This window comes from Andrena cerasifolii, chromosome 1, assembly GCF_050908995.1.
Source record: "Andrena cerasifolii isolate SP2316 chromosome 1, iyAndCera1_principal, whole genome shotgun sequence".
Classification (NCBI taxonomy): domain Eukaryota; kingdom Metazoa; phylum Arthropoda; class Insecta; order Hymenoptera; family Andrenidae; genus Andrena; species Andrena cerasifolii.
The window spans coordinates 17,519,535-17,547,471 of NC_135118.1; the positions used below are offsets into that span (position 1 = coordinate 17,519,535).

General features: G+C 38.8%; 1 protein-coding gene across 1 annotated transcript; it reads right to left on the reverse strand.

The window, feature by feature from the left end:
* LOC143368493 (uncharacterized) lies at positions 1–27,937 on the reverse strand. Its single transcript, XM_076811277.1, has 6 exons — positions 27,751–27,937; positions 25,540–25,666; positions 9,142–9,274; positions 3,428–3,572; positions 3,198–3,361; positions 1–973 (listed from the first exon to the last, which is right to left on the reverse strand). The coding sequence occupies exons 1-6, from the start codon at positions 27,935–27,937 to the stop codon at positions 254–256; spliced, it is 1,476 nt and encodes a 491-aa protein (XP_076667392.1). The 3' UTR covers positions 1–253.

Consider the following 27,937-nt stretch of genomic DNA (forward strand, 5'->3'; position numbering starts at 1 on the left):
TACAAGTATAAAAAAGACTTTCCATCTTGCATGGTCAATGATTTCATGATGCGATATTTAAACTTGGTGGTTTAAAGTGAATCTAGTTACAAAGAAATACTAAATTCATCACCCAGATCTAGTATCGATTAAAAAGAAATACAATTTCCTCCCTCAAACAAGTAGAGATGACAACAGTTACAATTTACAATTACTTTTCAATAAATCATTAATTCTCGCGAAACTTGGTATATATCGGTCCATTACCCACCAATCATTGAACTTTTCCATTTCTAGCTTGCATAGTAAAGAGTCGAAAAAATTGTTTACTCACCGTGATGCCAGCGTTCAAACGGGAAAACGATTTCATTCCAGTGATCGAGGTTTGGGCAGAACTGTTGGAAGTTTTAATATTTGCCGTCTGCGTGCCGCAGGGCACTCCAGTTTGCTTTACGTTTACAGACACGTATATATTTTTGAAGAACATCAGGATCCCGTCCAGCGGCGCTCTCGCGTACTCGCTCTCATTATCTACGAACAGCATTTTAACCGCTCCCTCGTTATTGTTCAAAGCAACGGGATATTTCACTTTTATTTCCCGGTCGATGGACAATTTGAAGATGTACTCCTCGTAGAACAGCCCGTTAGAGTGCGTTTCAATACAGAGTACCCTATCGCGCCTGTCGATCGGCTTACTCTCTATATCGAATTCGCTCTTCCGATCCTCGTCGGCCCGCCCGCCGGCTGCCTCGGTCGGTGCCGCGTCGTTCTGCTTTTCGCGATCTTTTGTGTCGTAATTGCCACGATGTGTCAGTTTTAAAGTGCCAGTGGAGTTGCTGGGGATTGGATTCAGGTTTTCGATAAGCGTCGACCCGGTTGGTAAGTCGTCATTAAAATTCGTCGAATTCGTTTGAATTTCCCGAGAAGTTGAATAGCTTAGTTGTCCGTTTTCCCTCTCTGGGATCTCGTTATGCGGCCGGTGCGGCACCTGCAACTTTTTAACGAGATTTGCGATAAGAATGCGAAGTATAGGTACTGGCGACATCGAGTCGGGAAACGTAGAAATAATTCGCGGTCGTAAACACGTGATCACGATTTTCAAATTCGATTGGGGTTAGATTACGTGGTGGAAGGTGGGGTGAGGGGGGGGGGGCATGGAACACGAAAGGAAAAGCTTTTACTAATTTAATATTTACTAGTTCAGTATTTACGTTAAATTGGTAAAAAAAGGTGGAAGTCACTCGTAGATATCGTCGAGCACGTGCTCAGTATCAATTTCGGCGAAAGTGTAAGGTCATTGCTTTTTCCTCGCGGCGAACTCGCACATTTACGATTATGCATCTTCGAATTGGAATAATGTAGAATTTACGCGTTAGAGAGAACTTTAGTATAGGCAAACGGAGAGAGGCATAATTCTTCGAGTGTAAAGTTTTATAACTCGTATTTTTTACGTCAGTGTGGAAAGGAATATTTATACGCTTTTGACGTATTCGAAATATTTTCAAATTTATTTCCACTGAATATTTGCTTTTTCATTCAGTTTTCCTATGTTTGTCACATTAATCGTTCATAATTAATTGTATTTCACGCTGCGAGAAATGTGTTAAATCATCATATTATTATATATATAATTCATCATAATTCCCATTCATTAAAAGCTTCTCTGTATAAGCAGCAATACGCAACAATGCAATATTTTCTCTAAAAAGCATACAATAATTTATAGTACGATTTAAAAAAAAAGCAAGTTTTTATAGAATTTAATGTAGATAATAAAGATTAAAATTCTCACAGACTAAAAGGCATAAAATAATTTATAGTATTTTTTTTTTAAATAGCAAGCTTTTATGAAAAAGTATAATGGGAAAAAATAATTTTGATACAGGCCTAAATCACTGCCTTAGAAGAATCCCCTCATATGACTAAAAATAAAAGCGTGGGGCGTAAATATTGAATATTAAAAGTTATGCAAAAACTAATTGCTGAACGGCATGATTTTTTATCTTGACTTTTAATTTGCTTAGATCTCAGGGCAGACTTTGAATTGCGGAATTGCACTGTTCGCAATCAAGTGGAAGAAACTCGTGCAGCAAGAACGCTCCAGCAGAATGCGAAAACTAATGTATCAAAATACGTAGGGCATTATAAATATTTATATAAAAAGACAATTTCAGTATTTGCGTCCCACGCTTTTACTTTAGCGCCACTTCTAACGCCAGGTCTTAATTAGATTAGGACGCACAGCGACATCTAATTAATTCGTGGTGTAAGGAGTCATTTACGCCGGAATCAAAATTATTTTTTTCCTTTCTGGTGCATTTTCATAATTCTTTTTTTTACTATATTTTATATAATTTCTCGTGTGTTCCCACAATAGTTTTTCATTTCCGTTTAAAATTTGTTTCACGAATTTTGCCGCAACTTGAACAGCAAGTTGGATAGTTACATAGATACTTTGTTTCCCATAGTAGATTCTCTGTTTTATGACTTGCATGGGGTTTCTCGTCTTTTTCATGCGTTGTACGTGAAACCCTGCGGTGAACTGTGCACAAGCATAAAATAGTGTACAAAGTTTACTCAAGTGGAACTGCTGTCGTCGTTTTCCAGTAGAAAGAGTTGACGCCGGAAACATTGGTTACGATGAAATTTTAAACAAGTCGTACGTGTACTGCCGTGTAGCATGTTCTCTATAGGGGTGTGCAATATTGACTTCCGCAGAATATCGAACAAGTTTTGCTCAGCCAAGTCTTTTCAGTACATCGGCGAAATTAGCTTGCGACTAATTATACAGTACGAACAATGCAAACGGGCGAGAGATTAATACTCTTCCGTTCATAGGGAAAATGTAGAAATATCGAAAAATTATTAATTCGTGTACATATTATATTGGCGGAGGCCAATATCCGAGAGGCCACATTAGGTAGTGGTAATTGAAAAAGTTTTTATGTGGAACAAATTTTCACGCATCGTTTCTTCTTAATTAATTATCGGCACGACTATCTCGGCGCGCAATATCTGAGAATAATTTGTCTTATCAAAATGATTTATCACTGAAATGCAGACTTTATGTGGTTTTGATTTTTTTCTAAGATTTACTTTTCGTGTCTCTGTTAAATATTTAACTCCTGATATTTCGATGGTTGTGTACCAATTCGTTTCATAGTATATATTTATCAACAACTGATTGTGACTTTTAAATAACGACCAAAGGCACTAACCTTTTTCCTAAGATTCTTCACGACCTCCCTTAAAACGGAATTCTGTTCCCTCAATAAAGTCAGTTCCGGTTCGTCTACCCTGTCTTCTGTGGTCCAAGCGAGATGCCTCAGATTCTTCATTCCTTCCTCGAATAAGTTTCCCCGCTCGGTCAAGTTCTTCAGAGCTGATTCCGACGGATAGATACATCCGACTTGCAGGAAGGAATGTCGAAGCGGCGGATAATACTTACCTTCTGCCACAAGTTGACAGACCGAACCGACATCCAAGTGGAAACGTTTTAAAGTTTCAAGCAGGTTCGCCAGCTCAAAAGTTCGATTTTCCCGCTCGCGTACAGTGGTCTCGTTCGTTTCTATCTGTTCCTCTAGTCGGATTATCTGTGAAAAGAATATTTCGACCTTTCTGAATTACGCTTTTATTAAATTTCCAATTTTAATACAGCAATTTGAATTATTCATTCCGGTGATATCTTTCAGTCACACGCGTATGAAATTCTGACAAATCTGACGAGGGAGTTATTTCAACCAGCGATTCGCTGAGAGAAATAATGCATTGCGTGACAAGGGAGAGAAGAAAGCGATTTTAACTCGCTGCGCTCGGGCAGCGCTTCACGCGAGGCAAAGTCGCGACTCTCCCTTGTCCTTAGAGCATATATACATGGAGGTCTCATTGAAAGCTTGAAACTGTCGCCAACATGGTGCCAGAGAGAAAGACATCGTGCCAGCGAGAGAAGTATAGAGGAATAATCGACCGTAATGCGCATGCGCCGATATCGTGAAGTTTGTTGCAAGCGGTATGGTTTGAAGTGATACGCGGTGCATGGTTTCATCGTTAAATTGCAAAATAATTGAGTTTGTTGTTTAAGAACTTCACATTTTAAAGCTTCGAATACTTCTTTTATATATCCTGGTGGGCCGTCGATCACTGCATACCATCTATGGATGGTCGAAACGTGTGGAAAAATATTGTTGCAGGTTTTACAGACGGATTTACATGTCTTCCTCTCTCGTACGGTATCGGCGCATGCGCATTACGGTCGATTGTTCCTCTATACTTCACTCTCTCGCACGATGTTGGTCGGCAACTGGTCCACAGGAGACATAGGTCATGAGACCTCCATGTATATATATGCTGTAAGCCCTTGTCACGCAGAATACTTTTTTCAACACCTGCATGAAAGGTGTGTTTTTGAAAACCTGCGGAGCGATTCGCAAAAAAATATGCACGTTCGATTGATTTTTTATTGAAATAAAAAGAAACCAAAAGCACTGCTCGCTATAAAGCAGGGCTTGAAAACTGTTATATTATCGATTTCGGTTCTCCAAACGGTTATGAAGAACCTTTATTCTGAATAACTGTTACGAAGAACCGAAATTTCCAACTATTATCTGTTTCAGTTACGATTCCTATTTCCTTCCTCATATCGGTTCCATAATCGTTATTTTTTCGGTTCTATATCGGTTCCGAAATGGTTCTAGAATCAATTCTTGTATCGACTTTTCCCTAAATGATATGATTAATTATTGTAGCTGCAGATTACTGTATATGAGCATACTACCAAATATACCCGCGCTTCGCTTTGGGCCCAAGAGATATTAAGGACTCCATGGAAACACATTTCACGTCTTCTCACCACCCCCTTAGGGGTTGATTAGGGAAAAATCCTGAAATTGGTTTTTATGGATTTGTGTGGATAACCTTTGTTTTCAAATACCGAGTTGATATCTAATCGGGCCTAAGATATATTGAGAAGTCCGCAAAAACACAGTTTACCTCTTTCCGTCCCCTTAAGGGTTGATTAGGGCAAAATCCTGAAATTGGTTTTTAGGCATTTGTGTGGCCAATCTTTGTAAGTAAGAACCAAGTTGATATCTAATTGAACCTAACAGATATTAAGGAATCCGAGAAAATACATTTTACCCCTTTTCACCCCTGTGGGGACAAAATTTCCAATCATTTTGCACCTTCTGCTATATCGCGAGGCCTATGGTAGTATCCCGTATCACTATCACTCTTATTATCACTGATTTTATCTTTTAATGAAAAGAGGTGCTGTGACAGTTGTAATGTCAACATAAACACACATGATCGATATCGAATAGTCAGCCAATTGCTTCTTCATACCACAGGGTAACGCCATGTTCACTCAGCTCGCAAACTCCGTCCTTGGCAGCAAAGTAAATTAAGCGAGTACGCATGCGCGTAAAGTCTTTTTCCCTTGGGAGAAAAGTAGAAAACGCGAATACGTCTGTAATTGGCCATTTTGCTCCCACCCAGTAGGCGTAAAAAAAACACCCATTTGCATTCAAGTGTTGAGAAAATGACGGTTAGAGTAGTGCTATCGCAAGCGACCGCGACCCCTACAGACATTCTTACTTCCTCTCTCATTATTCCTCTCAGTGGTATTTCAATTTTCCCTCAAAGTGTTGCAACGAATTTCAGAAATCACACGTGACAATTAATTTCATCGTGATAGTATCACAATTCCATACGGCTGTAATTTCAGCGACACTTTTATTCCGAACGCGAGCAGAGCGCGAAATTTCAACAGTTCGTCAAATTTTCACTGGCTAGATTGTTAGAGCCGCCGCGCCGACCCGCGGTAATGACGTTGAAAATCTCGCCGGAAAAATTGCGTGCGTCCTTTTTCTCGGCGCGTTGTCAACCGCAGCATTTCGGAGTGAAATAGAACGTTTCCTCGTTACGTTTCCCGTCATCAAATTAAACTTACTAACGAGCCGAGTGCTCGGCGTACGCGGATGCGTATTATTGTTTCGCAAATGGACGGCTTTACAGCCTGGCGGTCTTCAATGATGAGCCATCAATGCTGTAACAGCCTTCATCTCGACACCCCTCCGTTTCCTTGATTCGTGGCTTGCATCTGCCTAGGAGTAACACCGCGTCGCTAAGTCCGGATGTCCTGCCGCAGGCAGATCCGCACCCCTTTACGCGGACGATCGTAAAACTTTCGCGTTAAACTCGTTTTACCCGAGTTGATGACCGTTCTTTGGTACCCCACTAGAAAATTGCCAGGAGCACGAGCTGGCGACATTGCGGTAAGAACAAAAACAGGGTCGATAGAAGGGAGGGTAGAAGCTAGAGGAAGAAGTTCGCGGACCAGCGAGTGTTTCTCGTTACTAATCACATTGAATACGGATTTATTCGCGCCATATTCGTTTGTGGAGAATCCCCACATTGATTTGCGCGAGGCGCGGTGCAAATTTAATTTGATACGGCAAGGCAATATTAGTTTGGTTTTAATGGAAGATGAGTGATAAGAAATGAATGCTTAATGTGTAAATATCTGGCGTTGGATTAAAAAGCAATAGGAAAGTATGTAGGGTAATGTTTTGGTAGCTTCAAGTCCGGTGACGATAAATTAGTGGGGAAATTGTTATACACTGATAAATTCGTTGATACTGATGGAATTGTTAAAAAGGATGATGCAAAAGTTTGTGGGTAGGAAGACTGTAGGGGAGACCGGGGCCAGTTGACTAATTTTTAACATTTCTAACTTTTATAACGACCATTTTGGTATTTTGTTGATTTGTTGAATACCAAAAGTTTACAAATTATAAATCATTAGGTATACAGGCTTAATTTTTAAAATTGTTTTAATTCAGTCTAGGTCGTAGTTTTTATTATATTTAGAGTAGTGAGACGAATAAGTCAACAAACTCCGGCTGTGGGGTTAGTTGACAAATATGATGGGGTTAGTTGAGTTGACATTTACTCTTCAGTTTTAACGCTTTGCATGCGAAAGGCGTATATATACACTGTCACAGTTCCATCAATATATACCAAAGGCGTATATTTATACGCAGCCATTCCTTCAATATAGTATAAGAAAGGCGTACATATATATCCTACGACCAACAAATTTTTTATTTATTTTTTTCACTCCTTCACACTATTTTTTTTTTTTTTATTAAATATCATGGTGATAGATACTGTAATTATTTTCTACTTGTTTGGTATGGTCTATTTGGAAGGCCTGAGAATTTGAAGGGAGGATAGGGCGTAAAACTGGTAGGGGTGAGTTTTGAGGGATTTGTGGTCGGCGAAGTGGATTTGAGCAGCTAAAGTCTTTGCCCCGACTGCATCTTGAGGATAAAAAGTGCAATTTTCAGTGGTATTTCTATGCTTAGTCAAGTAACACCGTCCGGCACTGTCAACATGTTAAGGGTCGTACGTACAAAACCTCCACGCACCGGATAAAATAAAATGCCCTAAATTATAGTCAATGTATCGCGTTTCCACAAAATATTCAAGAAAAAACATCAAGCAATACTTAGTGCTCAAAAATTCATAAACAGTCGAAACGAAATTATTTACTTCCCGCCGACCTTTTTAGATATTTCATTTTCACTGATAGAACACGCAAGTTTGTGTCACGGTGACACATTAAATGGCAAGCTGGTCATTCACATGCTTCATTATCGCGAATCGCAGCATAATTTATAACATAATACAACAATTAAAGGGAATTAGTCAACTAACCTCGTTAGTCAACCAGCCCCGGTCTCGCCTAATCTTAGAAGATTATAATCATTGTAGAATTTTATTAAACATTTTGTAAGTGGGTTCCTTCGAAAAAAGCTATTTTCAAGATTGTCAATAAATATTGATGGTCAAAAGCAGTCTGCTTCCCTCTTTCTCTTTCCCTCTCTCCCCCTCCCCCTCTCTTTCCTCTCTTTCCCCCTCTCTCCCCCTCTCTCTCTGTCACCTTTCGCCTTTCGCCTCCCTTCACCTCTCTTCACCACTGTGAGGAATAACGGTTACTGTATCTGACGTATTTCCACCAGAAATTACGAAAGACGTTTAGCTGACGTATTCTCGACTACAAAGAAAATTCGGTCTGAAATATTCCGAAATTCTTGCCAGAAGAGACTTCCTCTCCTAGCATGGAAACACTACGTAACGGCAATTTAGGAGCTTTCACGATAAACTCGAATTGACTGATAAACGTCACATCTTAAACGAAGCTAAATATAATATTTCAGACACTGCGAACATTCGTGAAAAGTTCTGACATACATTCGACTCCAAATAATTGAAATTCTACCGAAGTATAGTCTATTTCGCGCAATGAAAGAGATTTTCTTGAAGTAAATTTAACGTAAGTCAAATTCAACCATACATTTGATAGAATCGTTAACGGAGTTATTTAGCAATGTTCACGAAAGGAGAGTGAAAAATTGCGGTTTGCGAGCATAAAAGGGTGCATCCGCGTCGCTTGCAGCCCGAAGTCTGCTTGGACGCTGAATATTCGAAAGGCGACGAACGGGGGACAACTTCGATTTCGAGTATCAAAAAGGCGACGTTTCAAAGGGCGCACTGTTCCGACGCGTTGTCTGTAAAAAGAACCTAGCTACGTGAGAGTGAATGCATATCAATTAAAAAACCGCTTTGATGTTGGTTTACCATGCATGTAGCGCTTTTATTGCGTTTGAAACTTTTTGAACTACTGTCCATGCAACCAAGAGAAATTCGAATATCCCTTGTGTCCCGATTTTTCGATTCATAAAGGAACAAAGTTTTAATGCCACAGATCTTGGGTAAGAGAAGAAGCTTTTAATTATTGATAGTTATTCAATCATAAAACAAAGGTACTTTAAGCTAACAACTTTGTTTGTATTGAGGTGGAAGACGTGAGTATAGAAATAAATTACGCGTCTTGATAAACTCAACAATGAATACTGTTTATTTAAGAATGCAACACGCAACCTGCTCTGGAGAAAAATTACTCCGAGTCCTGAGACATTGGAGATTTCGTCGCCTGGGGAAGTCCAAGGGCTACGAAACCTTCGGTTGAACTTTATTATCCTATACCTGGTCGCCTTATAAATAAATGTCCCGGATAAATCATTGTTTTCTTACTACCATGTTCGCTGCACTCACAATTAAATTTTTTAAGTAAAAATTTTAATCAAGATCTTGACGTACCTTCTCTCTAGCTCCGTTGTACAGCTCGATTAGTTCCTGAAATTGTTTCTCCGCAGTTTCTCGAGTCATCTTCAAAATGTCTTCACATTCTCGTTTCACCAGACCCACCGCGCCGTCGCATTCAATTTTCTTCCTGGAAATGAATTAACCAATTTGTGACAAATCCTTTGAAATGCTACGGCAGAAGATGAAGACGATTTTGGCTTCTATTGACTCAATAGTCCAGACTTTCTACTCTTCTTCTCTTAATAAAGTCCACATGAATTGTTTATATATTTTCATGGATTGTAGGTTTTCAGAAAGTACGTCATCCATTATTTGCACGGGAAAATGCACGACTTGTTTTCTATTACTCGTTCTTGGCAGCGTAAATTATTTTAATAAATACGACGGATAGAGGAGAACAAACTGCAGAGAAAGTGATCCGTGAGGATTGTTCGATGGCTTCTCGGAGATATCGCAATATCCGATCAAGTTATTGGATCTACTCCCCCTTCGAATTTCTTGTTTTCCGCATCGCGGGGATGTCTCTCTTCTCTCTGGACGCGTAATAGAATCTTCAGAGTCGCGTTGCGGACTTCATTTGCCATTCGATTTATTGTGTAACTACTGTATACTTCTACCAGCTGATTTCTTCTTTGCGAATTATATTGTAACGACCATATTTCAAACGCATAACAAAAGGGCAGGGAAGTCGATAATTAAACGCGGCACAGAATGCTAAACATGTTCGATGAAAATTCAGGGAATGAATCAAAGTTCACCGTTGTAATATTAATATTGTTGGAAAACTGTTTTCATATTTCGCCAATGTTGCAGCTACTCCATTAGAGGTTTAATGGTCCATTGATATTGAGTTAAAGTTTTCGCCTTATGAATGAAAGTAACTCTTTCCTTTCGTACAGTTTTGAATAGATGAGAACCACGTTAATGAAAATGAACCTTCGCCTTCAAATTCTGAAGAAAATGCGAAGTTTGTGAAAGAGTGAGCGTTTAACAAGTTGGAAATAATGTTTTAGATTTTACGACAGCCGGAACACTTTCGTGTTGACGAGGGTTTCCTTTCCGTGTCTTCGAAACTCTACGAGTTCTCCAAACTTTCTAATTCTAGAACTGTTTACAGCATTTGCCAATATTCTTCTCGTTGGAGAAGAAAAGCCGATTATACAGTTGAAAGCGCCACCATGCTCGAGGATCTGTAAGATTATACCGATAATTTCAAGATGGATATACTGTCAGAAGCAACCTCTTCGTGAAAAATTAATCTCCCAAAACGTTTCAACATCGATCTTTCGCCTAACGTAAGCATCGATACGGTTACAGTACTAAATGGAGTGATTTTCGTGTCCATTAATCTTTCGCTGTCATACTCGTTCAATTATTAATTTCATTCAACGCTGCAGCTATTAATCGATGCTGATGACATGTAAAATTTCTCTGGCGCAGTCACTTATGGTAGTTTGCTTAATCGAACATTTGTAATGATTTACTTGGCGATTTGCATCCCGTTAGCTCGTTTAATTTTCAATTCCGTTTGACGAGCCTAACACGTTCGATCAGACGCTTATTATTCTGGTATTTAGCGTTTTGCGTATTCACGTGCGTTTCGCATTACGTTACAATGCATTATCGATTACTCATTACATTGTTAATTGACGCTTTAACGAATTTTCACTTCTTTCACCTTCCATAACTCAGAAACTAATTGTCATCTCAACTTGAAAATTTAAAGTTTCGCATAAAATTCAGTTCCAAAATCGTGGGACCAAAAAGAGGCTTTTTTTTGGGTCACTCTTTCCAATGGAAATGAGATCCCTCCCGATGATTTTATCGAGCCCCTAAGACTCCGCATTCCCTCCCCCGATTACGATCAGAAAAGGGTTTGCGAGGTATGGAAAGTGGGATGAATGGTCCATTAGGTTTTCAATAATTTTGAATTGAATAGATCACGTTTTCCAATCGATGTTCCATACAGCATTTCTCTGAGCACTTTTTTGCCCTTTTCAAGAAGGACTTTGCCGATCAATGGCCATGGTGCGTGATTCCAAATAACGAGTCGACGTTCTCGTCAAGCTGACAATTCAATTTTATTCATAATTTGGAAATCAATACCAGAGCCGTGTTCATCAGCGCGATTGTCTCAGCATGCAGCAAAACAAGAGTAACGACAAGCATTCGCATAACTAAACAAATACCGACTTCATGCAGAATTGTTGGAAACAAAAAGCACGCTGTACAAACTACAAAGGGCACCGCGCAATGAACTATTCAAAATATTTTTTACTGTCCACGCTGTTTCCAACAGTCTTCCTGAATGTTTTTGCGGATTTAACGCAACTCGTTTTTCATTCGCGCAGGATAAAATACGGGTAATGTTGAAACTCCGCCCGTCTTTTAATCTCTTTATTAATATCTAATTTTACGTGTTTATTGGATTAAAGAGAAGTGGTGTATAGCAGTGTTCCCCAACATTTTATGCTTCACGTACCTTCTACCTGGAAAGATGTATATAACTGGCGTACCCCTTGTATTGATAAATAAAACCATAGTTGTAGTATAACAATGGTCATATGATAAAACATATTGCAATAATTTTTAATTCATTAAATTTTGTATTCATAAATTACATGTATTGATAAACACAAAGAATGATATAAATAATTTAACATTCGCTTGGAATAGACAGGGTGGCACTATCTTACTGTTACTAGATCTAGCGACTTCTGACCTTTCACGGCGCACAGTGGTCCGGATTGGGATAGTTAGTGATATTCGGCCAAAAAATCAAATTTCTCATATCGATATTTACTGAACGTATACTATTTCCTAAATGTCCATTCGTCTTGAAAATAAAAATATTAATAAAAGTCAAAGTTGGACATTTTAAAGATAGCATTTTTCACCACAAAATACAGCCTCTTTCTTCGAGATTCCTCGACTATTCTATTCAATATTTACCCTTCACTTTTTCCTAACATGAAGAGCATTCTGTTGCGTTAAGAATTAACACCGTCGACTAACAATTACTGCTCAATATGTATTAAATTCTAATACACAATGAAATAAAGAATATTGTCAAAATTCTTTACAATTGATAAGGAATATCTTTCAAGTCCATACGAGTCCCACATTCTAACTAATTGAAATATTTTCAGCACACCTTCCTCTACATAATCAGGCAAGAATCATTTCCCCCTTCAGCCCACTCTTCAAATTATTACTGTTTAAAACTGTCATCGTTACGTCGTTTTACATAGGTATGTACGTTCGCATCCGTCGCATTATTATTGTATTACTAATGGTTTTTACAAATATTTATGTATATATTTGATACTAATCCTTGAATAAATTAATAATAAATGAATAATAATGTTTAATTAAACTGTAGCTTTCGTCACAATTTCTAATAGAACTACTTGACTTTTCCTTATAACTTGGAAACGAAAAGTTTCCCCAACATGCGATTTAAATCACTTAAGAGAGCATTAAATAAACTACAAAATAAACAATTTTCAAGTTTTTATTATAACAATTGTGTTAAAAAGTTGAAAAAAGAATCATCAATTGAATAGAAAATATTTCAACCTATACATCATTAGAAAGGAATCATTTTTTCCCTCTATTTTGGCGCAAATTTCATTGCGATATTATTTACAGTTCAAAAGTTATACACAAATGTCTGTAACTTCCCCAATCCGGACCACTGTGCGGTGTACCCCCAAAAGTTTTATCGCGTACCCCACGTTGGGAAACATTGGCGTATAGTATTTAAATTCTGTTTGCTCTACAAGCTTTCTCATATTCACATTTGTTATTGTTAACTTCTGTACGTTGAACAAAGTAAATCTGAAGATATTTGGCTATTTGGAATAGCAAGGAAGCATTGTGATTTAATTCTACCATTTCAATAAAGCATACGTATCGCGCTTTAACGTGAAATGTGCTTTCAACGCAACATACATGTTCCCACATCCAATTTTACGCTGAAAATTTCACCCCATTTTCTTCTCCACTGGTTTGTTTGTTCCACGTCGCGACCGGATAACGATCATTGAAATTGTTACATCAATCCAGCTCTCCTGCTAATCATGCAGTTTATTCAGGATCGGAAATTCCCACGGCCACTCGACAGCGTGCTCCGCATCCGCGTACACGTTGTGAATCCTCTTCCGTGCATTTTGTTACACGCGATTGTCAGTTTATTTATACTGAAAAATCGGGGAAAACGAACGCTGTGACAGATATCTACGGTGAAATAATAGTACCTAAAACGAGAACTGAAACGCCTTTTTGACAATATCCAACAGTAAAATAATCAACAATTAAACCGTTTGCAATTGTACGGATTCACAGTTTTGTCTCGGGGTTGCAACAAATCTGAGACTTAGTTGATTTAAAAATGTAGGTAATTGATGCTTATGGACACTTTACTCTCGTACGTTCAAAGCTTAGTATGTCCTACGCTCTTACAGTATTCCTCAGTATCAATATTTTCCATGTACTTCTCAATGAATGAATAAATGATAAGTCCTCATCAAATTCTTATAAAGAACAACTTGCAAGGGGAGAACACCATGTGGTAGACACCGATTTTGATAAGCCTTGGCACGATGGATCTATGTCGAAAATAAGTAAATAGGCGTCCGAGCGTTTCAGCCAATAAGCCTTAATAATAGAGATTAAATTATTAAAAATTTCATAGTGGCGGTGGGGCTTTAATGGGTGAAAATCCCATACTACCCTGGCGCCACCAGGGGATTCCCCTCTCAAGGAGTCGGGGTGCCTTTTCAAGATTTCCCCAAGTTAAAAAAAATTATAAAAAAAATGTATAAAATTTTGTTTTAACGCGGAGACATCTTCAAAAGGCACGCTGACTCCTCCAGAAGGGAATCTCCCGCGGGCGCCAGGGTAGTGTGGGATTTTTTCCCACTATTTAGTTATAGTTTTCGGGAATGTGTACAAATAATGAGTTATTTTTGAAAGAATCAAACTCAAGATCTGCAAACCGCATCGAAATTAGACCTCCCGCTCTCATTTAATTTAACAATTAATTTTAAAAGTTAGTGTACCGCCCTGTGGATTTTGGAGCTATACTATAGCAGTCCCATTAAAAGAAAGATTCTTCTGGTAGGGGAGACCGGGGCTAAAAGTTCCGGGGGTAAGTTGTTCCGACGGCTCTATCTTCAAAATAAAAAGAGCGTTGTACTTTAAATTATTTTTTCCGTGTGAGTTGATCACGCCACTCTGTCGCCCACTTTAATAGCGTCCGCGACAGCGAATTGTGTGGTTGTAAGCAAGGACCTATTAGTCGCGTACCAGATAAGTAAAAATTTGTCTATCATTACTTTTTGGTCTATTTCAATTATTTAACGTCGATATTATAGATTGAATCGTTCTTATGGATCAAATGACATTTAAGAACATGGTGTAATAGTGTTTATCGTTTGAATACATGTATAAGCAGAATAGTCTTTGAAATTGCTACATTTGTCGGTAGGGGCTAGTTGTTACCGTGACTTGGGGCACGTTGTACTGTAAAAACTTGCCCCGCCGCAAATAGGTCTGTGAAGATAGCACCCCCAAATTCGATTTTTTAAAAAAACTCAACGGCATTCGTTTGTTCATCGTATGCCCATGTTTGCTCATAAAAAAATTTCGTTTGCCCACCCTTCAAAAAAAAATTATGGCAAAAAAAAATTTGCATCAGCACCCCCATGAAAACATTTTAATGATTTGTCGGTGGGAAATGATTTTCCTTCGTTTGCCCACGTTTGCCCATAAAAAATTTTTTTTTGCCCACCCTCCAAAAAAAGTTATGAACAAAATAAAAAATTTGTCTTCATCACCCATCATGAATGCATTTCAATTTTTTAAAAGAAGGATACGAATATACCCGACCTGGCCACGTTTGCCCACTCTCAGATTTCATTTGCCCACCCTCCAGAATTTAAATAAAAAATAAAAACCTCGAAAAGAAGGGTACAGGTGAAGCGATCGCGTTAAAGTTCGATTTTTCTAGAAAATATTATCAAAATCGGTCTTTCAACGATGCAGTCCGTTAGTTTAGATGTAGAAGAGATTTGCCCATGCATTAATTTCGTATGTCCACCCTCCAGAATCGAATTATTAATAAAGATAGCCAAGAAGTGCGGTACTCGTTGAAGCGATCGCGTTAAAGTTCGATTTTTCTGGAAAATATTATCGAAATCGTTCTTTCAACGATGCAGTTCATTAGTTTAGATGTAAAAGAGATTTGCCCATGCATTAATTTCGTATGCCCACCCTCCAGAATCGAATTATTAATAAAGATAGCCAAGAAGTGCGTCGTTGGAAAGAATTCGAGACTATCGCAGACATCTGTTTACGTTTCGGCAGTGGCACTCGGCGCTGCTACCCTTTAGGGTATCAACACTGCGTGTCGTCATCGAACGTGCCGAAACGTAAACAGATGTCTGCGATACCCTCGAATTCCTTCCAACGACGCACGAAAGTCAGTCGGTCTACAGAGTTCGGACGCAACTCTTGCGAGACCGTGCATTCATTTACGGTTCGTGAAGTAACTGTGAGATTATATTATTTTCCGTTGTGCGATATCATTGCGGTAATTAGTGAAAAATGACTAGAAAACCACTCTGGTGTTATTCTGCACATGCTGCAGATGTGTGAAAAGTGTGAAGTGTTCGATGAGCGATACAAATTTAAGTGTCGTTCCAATAAAGTGAGAAAGAAGTGTGTGCAACATTTTTTGGATAACATGTCACCAAACACCTTCAACCTTTACGGTAAGTACAATTGATTTTGATAATTCATTCGGGAAAAAACGAACGGAAAGGTATTCGGTTCAACGGGTACCGCACTTCTTGGCTATCTTTATTAATAATTCGATTCTGGAGGGTGGGCATACGAAATTAATGGATGGGCAAATCTCTTCTACATCTGGACAAACAATATGCATCGTTGAAAGAACGATTTTGATAATATTTTCCAGAAAAATCGAACTTTAACGCGATCGCTTTAACGGGTACCGCACTTCTTGGCTATCTTCATTAATAATTCGATTCTGAGGGTGGGCATACGAAATTAATGCATGGGCAAATCTCTTCTACATCTAAACTAACGAACTGCACCGTTGAAAGAAAGATTTTGATAATATTTTCGAGAATAATCGAACTTTAACGCGATCGCTTCATCTATACCCATGTTTTCGCGGTTTTTATTTTTTATTTAAATTCTGGAGGGTGGTCAAATGAAATCTGAGAGTAGGCAAACGTGACCAAGTCGGGTACATTCGTATCCTTCTATTAAAAAATTGAAATGCATTCATGATGGGTGATGAAGACAAATTTTTTATTTTATTCATAACTTTTTTTTGGAGGGTGGGCAAAAAAAAATTTTTTATGGGCAAACGATGGACAAACGAATGCCGTTGAGTTTTTCCAAAAATTCGAATTTGGGGGTGCTATCGTCACAGACCTACCGCAAATGTATAAATTGTTTCCGCTGTGCTTTAAGATGCGAACATATGAATGAAAGGCGGAAAGGGACACGACTTCGATCGAAGTTATGCGTAAAGATAAATAAAAACTGTCGCTTTTGGTTTTCTTTTAAAGATATTACATTTTTGTTGGTCCGAACCTTCATAAATAACCATTATTAATAAAATTCTGCTTTATTTCATTAGAAAATGAAATATTTCATTAAAAGGCAATTCTTATATCATAGTAACAACTTACCCCAATGCGATAACAACTTGCCCCATATAGGGGTAAGAAGTTCCGCTTCGATCAGCCACAAATAAATTACTTTCTATGGGAAACCTATTACAATATATTAAACACAAGCTTAAAATCAGAAGATATAATAAATTTAACAAGAAATTAGTCCATAGTGAAGAGAATAACTACATTATTTTCCAGTCATTTTTATGGTTTATCGAAATCGGAACTTTTAGCCCCGGCCTCCCCTACATGGTTCGTCGAAATCGGTTCAGTAGTTTTTGAGTTCTCCACTTTCAAACGTACGTACCTACACGGCGCAAACATTTTTGCATATGTGTATTGGTATGGATGAATTCATTGTTGTTTTAATGAACAGGATCAGTCACGATTTATCGCCGTTATCACGTCCTGTGTATTTGGGAACGGAGCAACTGCTGCATCGTCATTTTTGGTATCAATAAGCATCGAATTTCATACGAGGGCTCTCGTTTATCGAGAAATATCGTTCCAATTGTCACACTGTCAGCAGAAAAACCGGATGATTTACCATCGATCGGTGACGATCAGTGAACACGGCCGTGAGGGCGGTGCACCCTGAACCAAGTAAACGTCCGGTTCCGGTGACAGTGGATTTATCGTTACACGAGCCGTGTAACATATTGTGCCGATGGTCTCTATGTCCTTTGCTTGTCGCGTGTCGATTTTTCCTTTAATTGATAAACTTCCACGGATCACGGGATCTGCCAAACAGTTACCACACTCCGATTTTTGTTCGCCAACGCTGTTCGATCTCTCTCTCTTTCTCTCTCCTTCGTTCCGGTTATCTAAATTTCTGTTTCGGCCATCGGAACATGCAATATTCTATTTTTGTGCTTTTCAACGCGCGAAATACGATTTCCGATTGTTTTTCAAAGTGGAGAATAAATACAAGTGAAAAACGTGCACAGTCTGCAGCATTCGACGTTTTTTTTCGGATTCGCAACGGGATTTTCTCATTAGAAGGTGGTGATATTTTCAGTAACCACAGACCGGTGGCACGGTATTTTGTGAAATAACGTTAGCAAGCAATACACCGTGGACCATCAATTTAACAAACTCGGTTTGTGTTCGCTGCTGCAATCGGATCAGCCTGCCGTGTTCGACCGAGGTTACGCTCTCTTGATTTTCACTAGACAAACCACGTTGTGAAGATGGTAGGTATACGACGTTTAATCAATTCCCTTATTTAATTATACGATCGTGTGCTTTGGGAATCGGTACACTGCCGTTCTGTTAATTATTCCAATGAAACGAACTGCACTTAGAATCGAGAGTGAACCGCTGGTGGTCAGACAGTGATCGGTACTGAGTTTTCTGCAGTAGAAATAGCAGTGATAGGTCAGACCAATGGTCCAAGAAATCCCGTTTCAATAATTCAATCAAGTTCCTCAAATCAGTAGGTATTGGAAAATCTTTGCCTGTACCGAACAGGAATCGCTGATTAAATTATTACCGTATAAGAATATTTAAGGGTACTAGACAGTCGTTCCTGTCTAATACGAAGCATTTCTGTTTCAATTAATTACAAAGAAACAAATTGAAACTGTGACTTGTGCTTTGGCATGAAGTTTATTAACATCATACGCTTCAAAAACATGTTTATTTAATAAAAAATATTCCAAACGATTCAAAACAAATTTTCGAGCATCTTCAGAGAATGTGTAGTTTTGGACCAGACCTAAATTAATGTTAATGAAAATGAAAACTCTTATTCTCTATGAAAAGAAACTAAAACCTCATCTTTTGGGGCTTGAGGGATGGTAAAACCTCATCAATGGTGTCTCCATGGGGTTTTAGTTTCTTTTCATAAAGAATAGGAGTTTTCATTAACTTTAATTTAGGTCTGGTCCGAAACTACACATTTTCTGAAGATGCTCGAATTTGTTTCGAACCGATTGGAACCTTCGTTTTTGAGTTAACACTGCAAAACAAAAGAACCTTTTTCTTAAAAAAGTCTCTTTAATGATCCATCTGTAGCGTCATATATAATGCATAATTTTAGCTAAACAAACAAGTGTTTTAAAGCTTATGATGTTAATATAATTAATGCCAAAGAACAAGTCTCAGTTTCAATTTGTTCCTTTATAATTAATTAAAACAGAACTGTTTCATTTTAGACAGTAGCGACTGCCTAGTACCTTTAAATATCCCAGGACGAAGGTTCCAAATAATTTCGAATTCGATAAAGCGCGATGCAACGTTGGAGAATCTAGGAGAACACATTCTTGCGTTCGTTCGTGTACGACGGATACCTGCTGGCTGGTATTATCGAACAGTTGTCCTCTTATCCTCGTGCAACAGCGAAGCTGAGGACAAATTGCATGAAACCGTCGACCTGTTCCTTTCGTAAAGGAGCCGAGAAACAAATGGCGGAGGTCTACGTGCCCGGAGCCGTTGAATTTTCAGGAAGATGCTGGCCATTTGTCTCTCGGCCCCGTCTTATTCGACCTTGCCAGTCGACTGATTCGTACCCTTTGAACAAAAGCAATCAGAACTTCCGCCTCAAATATCGGAAGCAGCAAGAATTTTCCACGGGCCAGACATTGCGACATGAAGCGCGAGGAATTATTCTTCTTTGCCCGCGGGGTCGTGCCCTTAACTCGAAACGGAATTTTTGTCGTCATCCCCCAGACGCGACCAGTGCTTTCCATCCAGTCGTAACAAAGCTGTAACAATGGTCGAGTGGAAACAATAAAATACGTTTTCGCGTGGTCATATCTAGAAACGATAAATCGCAGATCCTCGCCGACTCGGTGTTTTACACAGAAACCGGGTCACCGTTTGGATTTCGTGTTCCGATATCGTTTCGACGTCACGGAATTAATAATAGTTCTGGTGCTCCAAGTTTCGAGGTGCAAGCAGAATATCATTGCACTAGTTTGGAAAGAAGATCTTGTTTAGTGGGGGATTCTACCTTGCGGGGCCGAAAAGTAGGTGAGTTTTTGTGAATTTTTTTGTACAAAAACTGTTCGACAAATTCATTTGAAGTTTGGCAGGCTGTCTGGTAGTATCTTGAACTATTCTCCTGAATTTTTGTGCGACGGGGAAAAACGACACGGCAGATGTAGAATGCTGACTGAATGCGATGAAAAATAATCGGTTGGGCCATCGTTGATAGAAAGTGCCCTGCGGATTATCAGAAACATAAAAAGGAAAAGCGATTCTTAATCTACATGAATGTGGTTATCTGTGGTAGTAGAGTCATCAAAGGAAAAAAAACAGTTCAAATGGCAGGCTTCTGAAAAAGATGAATCGAATTTCGCCCAAAAAACTTCGGGAAAAACTTCTTTAATTAAATAAAGGAACAGTAATGGATGCGGCAACAAATCCACTATCACGGATAGCCACATTCATACAGATTAAAAATCTCTTTTCCTCTTTGTGTTTCGGATAATCCGTAGAGTACTTTCCATGAAAGCCAGGACCACCCGTTTTTTTCCAACGCTCTCAGTCAGGACTCTTTTTGTACAAATAATTCACAGTCACCTATTTTTCGGCTGCACAAGGTAGAATCCCCACTTAAAGTGTGGAATGTTTTGGGGAGGATACATCTAAGTTCCGTAAAGAGGAAGTTATGATTTATATCGATACTGCCAGCAGTTGAATATTTAAATATTTAATGAATGTTTGATATTTACATAGGCACGGTGTACTTGAGATTCTAGCAGCACGAAAATAGTGTATGAATATTAATGGAGAAATATTGAGCAGGATAAGATTGGAATATTAAATTAGGAATTTGATAATAGATGGTTTTAATAATGGCACCGGCGTCACAGGCTGCTGAGTCGAAGGCAATTAATCCGTCGACAGTTTCATTGGAAACAGAGATTATCATTTTCGATCCGGCGGGGGCCCGTGTCATTATTAAAATCTCGCGAGCCACAAGTCGGGATATAAATTCATTTATCTCGGGCCTGTATTAGCATAAGAGGGAGGCGAAAGTGCCGCGAAAATGGTAAAATTCGCCGAGGAAGTTGGAAGATTTATGGAATCGACGGAACTTTTAAAAGCAACTCGGTAACCTGACCCCGCTTCTGCCACTGTTCGCGGCACCTTCGACTTTGCTCGGGAGCTGAATTTCGGAAACTTTGCCCCTGTATCTTCCTCAGCCCCTTCGTTCCGTTCTCACAAGGCCATTTTCCCCCTTTGTTCCTCCGTTACGTGCGATATCGACAAACGCGGCCCGACTATAAATACAACAATCCAAGAAATTTATCAGCCTTACCATTGTAACTACTCCAATTAGTACGAATATTAATGCCCACCGATGAATTTCAAGTAATGGAATTTTACTAACAGTTTACTTTGAGAACAAAGTATCGCGTTGCTACGAGCTATTTAGGCATCGTGTTAATTCACATTAAATTACTCGTCGCAATTTAATGCACGATAAACATTGCAACTTGCCGCGTATTACTCCCAAGTTTCCCCAGCCTCGTGAAAACGTTTACGTCGATTAATCGTACCGTGAATCGATCAATCGTACAGCACCCCGCCTTTTTCCGATAATTGACAGCAATTTGCAGCAGGAGCACGTGAAGAATAATACTATATTTTCGTTTCAGGCTCGAGAAATGAGCGTAAATCGACGCGGGGAAGAGGGTCGAGGGGGAAAATGGACGATGAAGGTGGAAGAACGGTTTATCGATAGCATCTGCTTCTCTTCGCCGTTTTCCCCGGCAAACAACGTTGTAAATTCGCGATACGTGGTCCACGCTGAGATGTAATTTGCAACACCGGCGGCGTCCCTTTAAGAAACGAAAACGCGGGAATCGGAGGCGTTCACGGCGGAACCCATAAAATTAATTCGCTCGTTAATTAAGAAGCTTCGAACGGGCTTGTTTCGGCTAAAACGGATCGCGTAAACTCGAAAGTAAAGGCGCAGTTAATTATACGCTTTCATAATTACTGGATTCGCGAGATTAAGGGGGAACAACACCTTGAAGTCCGGAAAAAAGTGCATTTTTTTTAAATTTTTCGTTAGATATTCATACTTCGTAGAAAAGTCATTGATATGGGATTTTAATGCGCATGTAGTGGACAGTATTTTAGAATTTTTGTGTGACAAAATATACAGTTTTAATCAAGTTATAGAGGTCGCCGTAGAGCGAGACGCGTCGACCACGATCTGATGGTTTTCCAAGTTATTCACGTCGCGTTCACATCTCAGAAAAAAGGGGAACATTTTTTTAAACTATATTAATATAGTTACAGTTAAGCTTACGGAAATTAAAAAAAAATTATTTTTACTATTTTTTTCACCCCCAAATATATTGATTTTTTCCTTAAACTGACTCGATATTTTAGAACTTTCCCCTTTAAGCTCCGCCATTTCTGCAAAAATTATTGTAATTCAATTTCCGTACGCTTAACTGTAACTATATTATTATACATTTTAAAAAAATGCTCTCCTTTTTTTCTCAGATGAACGCGACGTGAATAAAGTACGGCGACCTCTATAACTTGATTAAAACTGTATATTTTGTCACACAAAAATTCTAAAATACTGTCGACTACATGCAAATTTAAACCCCACATCAATGACTTTCCTACGAAGTATGGATATCTAACAAAAAATTTAAAAAATTGCACTTTTTTCTTATCTTCAAGGTGTTGTTTCCTCTTAAGGGGTTGCCCACCGTCAGGAGGTAGAAAAAGAATCGAATCTTTGGGAATTTATTTCAGAAAGTACATGCATATTTTTACGCAATGGCTTTTGTATTCAGATGAAGGACAGTTTAACAGGTTACTATATTATTTTTTGGTATAAAAATATTTAGTTATTGCACAGAAGTTAGAACTGATGTCCCGGAAGCTGTTTTTAGAAGCATGTTTTGCGGTGACCAACATTATTCGGAACTGGGTTATCAGAAATAAAAAAACGAAGAAGATTTAGTTAGTACAATAGTTTGTCTAGTCTTTAATCGTTCCGTTTTATGAAATATTAATCTGAGACAAAATGGCAGATGTTTAAAGTGAAATGATCGATTTTCGTAGAAAAAACACTCATTTTTCATCCATAAAATAAAAACTATGCATTGGAAAAATAAATGCTTCGATTAAAGACTAGATTTGAATGTCTAGAAGGAACCTACAAAGTTTCAAAAATATTGGTGAAGCGGTTTTTTGAGAAAAACCCATTTCGGGAAATCAGTTGTATTTTTGCAATAAATAAATATTTTTATACCAAAATATAATATAATAACCTGTAAAAATGTCCCTCATTTGAATACAAAAACCATTGCATAAAAATATGCATGTACTTTCTCAAATAAATTCCCAAAGAATTGATTCTTTCTCTACCTCCTGACGGTAGGTAACCCCTTAACGCGCGGAGCAGCACTCTCATAATTAGGGAAACTATACTTCGTAGAGGAATGGCAGGGGGAGAGAAGGCAATTCACATAGAATTATTTAGGAACGAGAGGAACTTGGAGGTGATGAAGAAAGCGAGAAGAATAAGATGGCTGTTCGGTGAGGTACCTACCTGTTTTTGTTCTCGAACTTGCTACATTGAATTTACTAATAGAGAACTTTAGGCTTTGATGGATACGGTATACTGTTCATCTGACACATAGGTACAATTGGGACTATTGTGCATGTAATATTTCCAATTTCCGTTTGGATTTGTACATCCGCGTGTAGGATATACGTCAACGCACCTCTAAATATTCCATTTCGTTGGCCCTCCGATCGGTGTATAACAACCTGCCCGTAGCAAATCATACATTGCCGTCAACATTAAATTTCCATAACCGAGCTAATAGTTAGTTTCCTATTCACCCGTAATATGTTTCACATTGCGTTAATCACCGAACGATCCAGAAAAGTGTATGCACTACAAATCGCATTGCTAATCGGTTTGAATACTGCAAATGAATAAAATATCACGACAAACCAGTGCCCTCGATGGAAAAATTGATATTTCGATTATCTAGCCTTTCCGTGGCATCTTTCATATCAATGTTCACTTGCAATTTGTCCCACAAGCTTCATATGAAGTGTGAGGGGGAAACCGGGAATGTCTATTTTTCGTGATTTCGGGATTTATAGCATATTTTGTTGGTGGCAACTAGGACTACAGAACTGTCGAATCACAAATGGTTATAAAGATCAAGTACCCCTGAAGATTGCGTTAAAAATTTGGTATACCTATCTACTGATTAAAGCAGGAAATGTCCATTCTGCTTCTGTCGTCGAGGTAAAACAAAAAATTATTTAAGAAGAAAATTATATAAGAAAATTAAATTCATTCAACCTTCTTTCTTTACTGATGGACTAAAGTATTGTTTTGTGACATTTTCCATCTTCCCCCTTACCCTACGTATGATGTACGATAGAAAGAAGTTTTTTTATCATGCTACAGCATCAATAAAAGGAAGGAATTGTCGTTGAACCAGGCTCGAAAATTGACCAGATAACTGAACAATAGGTAGAACATAACGATCCAAATTCTAGAAGGAAAACCGACTAAGGACGGAGAGTGAACATCGCTCCGTGCATTTTTCACTGATACCCGACGTATTCCCGTCGATGTTCCTTGATCCGCCATTGGATTTCTCGTGAATTCTCAACGAATCGGATCGCATGTTCGTTGATTCTCGTCCTCGTCGTCGGATCGTCCCTTTTTCCACGATTTCGATAGGAGATATAAGCTTGATTCATTGGCTAATCGAGATTAATGGGAAACGAGCTCACTGACTGCGTTATACCTGGGGAATCTACATAAACGTATGCACCGAATGTTAATTAATCTGCTCCCCCATAAGCTGTAATACAATGGCAGTTCGCGGGATTGAAACGTTGACTCAACGGATTGAGAGGAATTTAAAAAGACCGATTCTGTTTCGTGAACGGTGAAAGAGGGATTCTGACTCTCTGTTCTCTAATAATAGGTGATTAGAGAAAAGAAATCCTTAGATAATTGTAGTTGAGCGAATGAGCTTATGGCCAGTGGAATATAGAATTTCACAAGTCTTCTGATGTAAAATTGGAATCGTGACTAACTTAGGTATATTAATTCATCGCATTAACGAAGTGGTTTCAAAGCGGAAACTTGTTGCGCGAAATGAAATTTTCATCCCACGATACTATCGCGAAGTTCTTTGAACATTTATGCGCTGCTTTTGATTCTGCCCTACGTAAGGCATTGCACAAAAGCTAAGCAATAATCAAGCAATAAATTAGTTAAAAAATGCAGAGGTAAGCAAGCATAATACCACAGAGAAGTTGCCATTATAACATTCTACCTAGACGTAGATACGGGGCTAAAAGTTCCGATTTCGATAAAACATAAAAAAGACTGGAAAATAATGTAGTTATTCTCTTCGCTATTTTCTTGTTAAATTTATTATATTTTATGATTTTAAGCTTGTATTTAATATATTCTAATAGGTTTTTCATAAAAAGTAATTTATTTGTGACCAAGCGGAACTTCTTGCCCCTTTATGGGGCAAGTTGTAATGCATTGGGGTAAATTGTTACTAAGTTATAACGGTTGCCTCTATGGTCTATCACAAAATGCTACGAGGACCCTTTGGTTTCATGTCACGCGATACCAACTCATTCGCAGCTCTTATCTAACAGAAACATTGGTGTTCCGTTTTACCCCACTTTCCCCTAATTATTTTTAATTTACCTCTTAATAAACTCCCTTTGCTGAAGAAACGCGCTCTTCCAGTGATCCTTCTCAGTTATTGCATTCGTTAACCTCGAGCTGAGTTCTGTTCTCGTTTGCAGAGTCTCGCCGTGAAGCTCTTGCAGCTCTAGAAAAATCAGCGCCTGTTACTTCCCACGGACTTCGTATTCTTCCGTCGCTAGTCGTATTATTATCCAACTCGACGGTATTATACATTCTCCGTCGCGTAAATATTTATTCAACGCGTAAACTTCGACGCAAATCACGCCTCGAGAAGAAAAGTTTTGGGGATGCTTCCCGATCGAACTTCCAGCCGCGACCCTGCCCGCCGACGAGGCTTCTTTCCCTTTAAACCGCACCAAGAAAAATGCTCCCCAGTGTTCCGCGCGCGAAGATTACTCGAAAACTCGGGTTCCCTTCGAGATTGCAACTGTAACGCCTGCGGGCAACTTCGAAATTTTCGTTTCGACTTAACGGTAACTGGAAGCTGCCCGATCGAAAAGGAGATATCCTCGGTTAAGAATTTATACGACGTGCGGGAGGATTAACGTGTTTCGCGAATTCTCGGCCGAGAGAACTGCGTTTCTTCGTGCATGGAATAAACAGAACTCTTATCGATATTCCGAGTAATTCGATCGAGATAATCCGAAGACGTTTTGCGCAAGCGACTACCTACTTTGCGTTAACAAGTAAAACGGAACCCAAGGCTGCTTGGGTTGGAGAAATGTGATTTGATGGGAACTCCCTCGAGTGGACTATTATTTACCTTATCCTAACGAGGGGAAGGAGCAAGGAGATCGGGTGAATGATATTTGTTCCTGCTGAAGATCCCGGGAAATCGTATTTCTCTGTAAACTCGAGCAACAGTTCGTTGCAGTCGTTGTACATTTATACTTGTGTACGTTATGCTTCCAGGGAAATGGGAGAAATGAGTAATGCTACGAATGCAAGTGTAATGTGAGGTTTCAATTGACGAGGCTCAATTTGGAGGAGATCAAAGTGAAATACGATTCACCCTGGTCATATTAGAAATAGATCTCGTAACTCAGCACGTACATGTTACGATCGAATCCCCTATCGCAAGTTCTTGCAGTCCAATTCCTCGATTTCCCGCATTATCGATATCGTGTTCTATGATCCTAGTGTCCTCAGAGCTACCATCCCAATGTAATCGAATCTTACGACATGATCGTCGTGGTCATGTTCCGCAATCCTGATATCATTGTAAACGCACCGTTGAAGACAGATACTATTGGCATTGTCTTTTCTGTTCTGACTAGGTCACACCTGACTTCGGTTACGCTTAAATTGTTAATATCGGTTACACTAGTTTACAAAATACAAAAAAATGCGCAGCAGATTCCACTGTTTCTATCTTATGTAAAATGGCCCGCTGATTGGGAAAATAAGGTCCAAAAAAATTTCTGTGGACACGTTTTCGAGATATCGACAGGTGAACTTTTTACCTGTCTGTTAAAAAGGTAGTCTCGCTTAATACGCACATATTAATAATATACTTGAAAAAATGTACAGCATGAATTAAAATTGAAATAACACGATATAATTGAATAAGAACACAAACACCGTGAAAAAATGAAATTTTAGTGTTCTCACACAATCGTCTCTAGCTTCGGTATTTATCCATAGATTTTCTTCAGTAGCAGCTTGTCTTCTTCGTAAAAGTACGGACTCAACGTAAGAAATGAGAAACAGGGCCCATTGTTGCGATTTCGATTTTTGCCAGATGATTAAATGAATTGTCGATCACAATTTCGGTAAAAAAAATTACTTTTTCCACATATTCCCATCGATTTCACCCGAACTACTGAACCGATTTGAAAATGTTATGAGGTACATTTGTTGGCGATTCAATTATCTTTAATTTGGTATAATTTTCGACCAAATCGGACTTTCGTTGTGCAAGATATTCGCAATTAAGTGAGACTACCTTTTTATATAATCCAAATATCTCGAAAACATATCCTATAGAATTTTTTTTTAACCTTATTTTCAGAATCAGCGGTCCATTTTATCTGCTGCGCAAAATGGCTGTAAACTAGTGTTATAGGTCCCATTATTAATACAACGCAAGCTATTTCGCTAAAGTTACCCACCTAAAACGTTCCCATCGTTCTTTCCAACGCCCTACGCTTCTCGAGAGGTTCCTATGCCTGGAAACGAACTACAAAACGCATCTGGGGCGCGATTTACCTCGACTTCCCTGTTTCATGCGATTAAACTCAACTTCTCTTCTGGTCTGCAGCTGCAAGTTGATTTCGAAGGCTCGCTCTAGCTGGAAAAACTTTGTCCTCAGTTCGTCCAGATTTCCACGCAATTCCGAAACTTCTGATTCCCTTCTTCGCAATTGCTCCTCGAGATACCATTGCTGCGGGTCCAT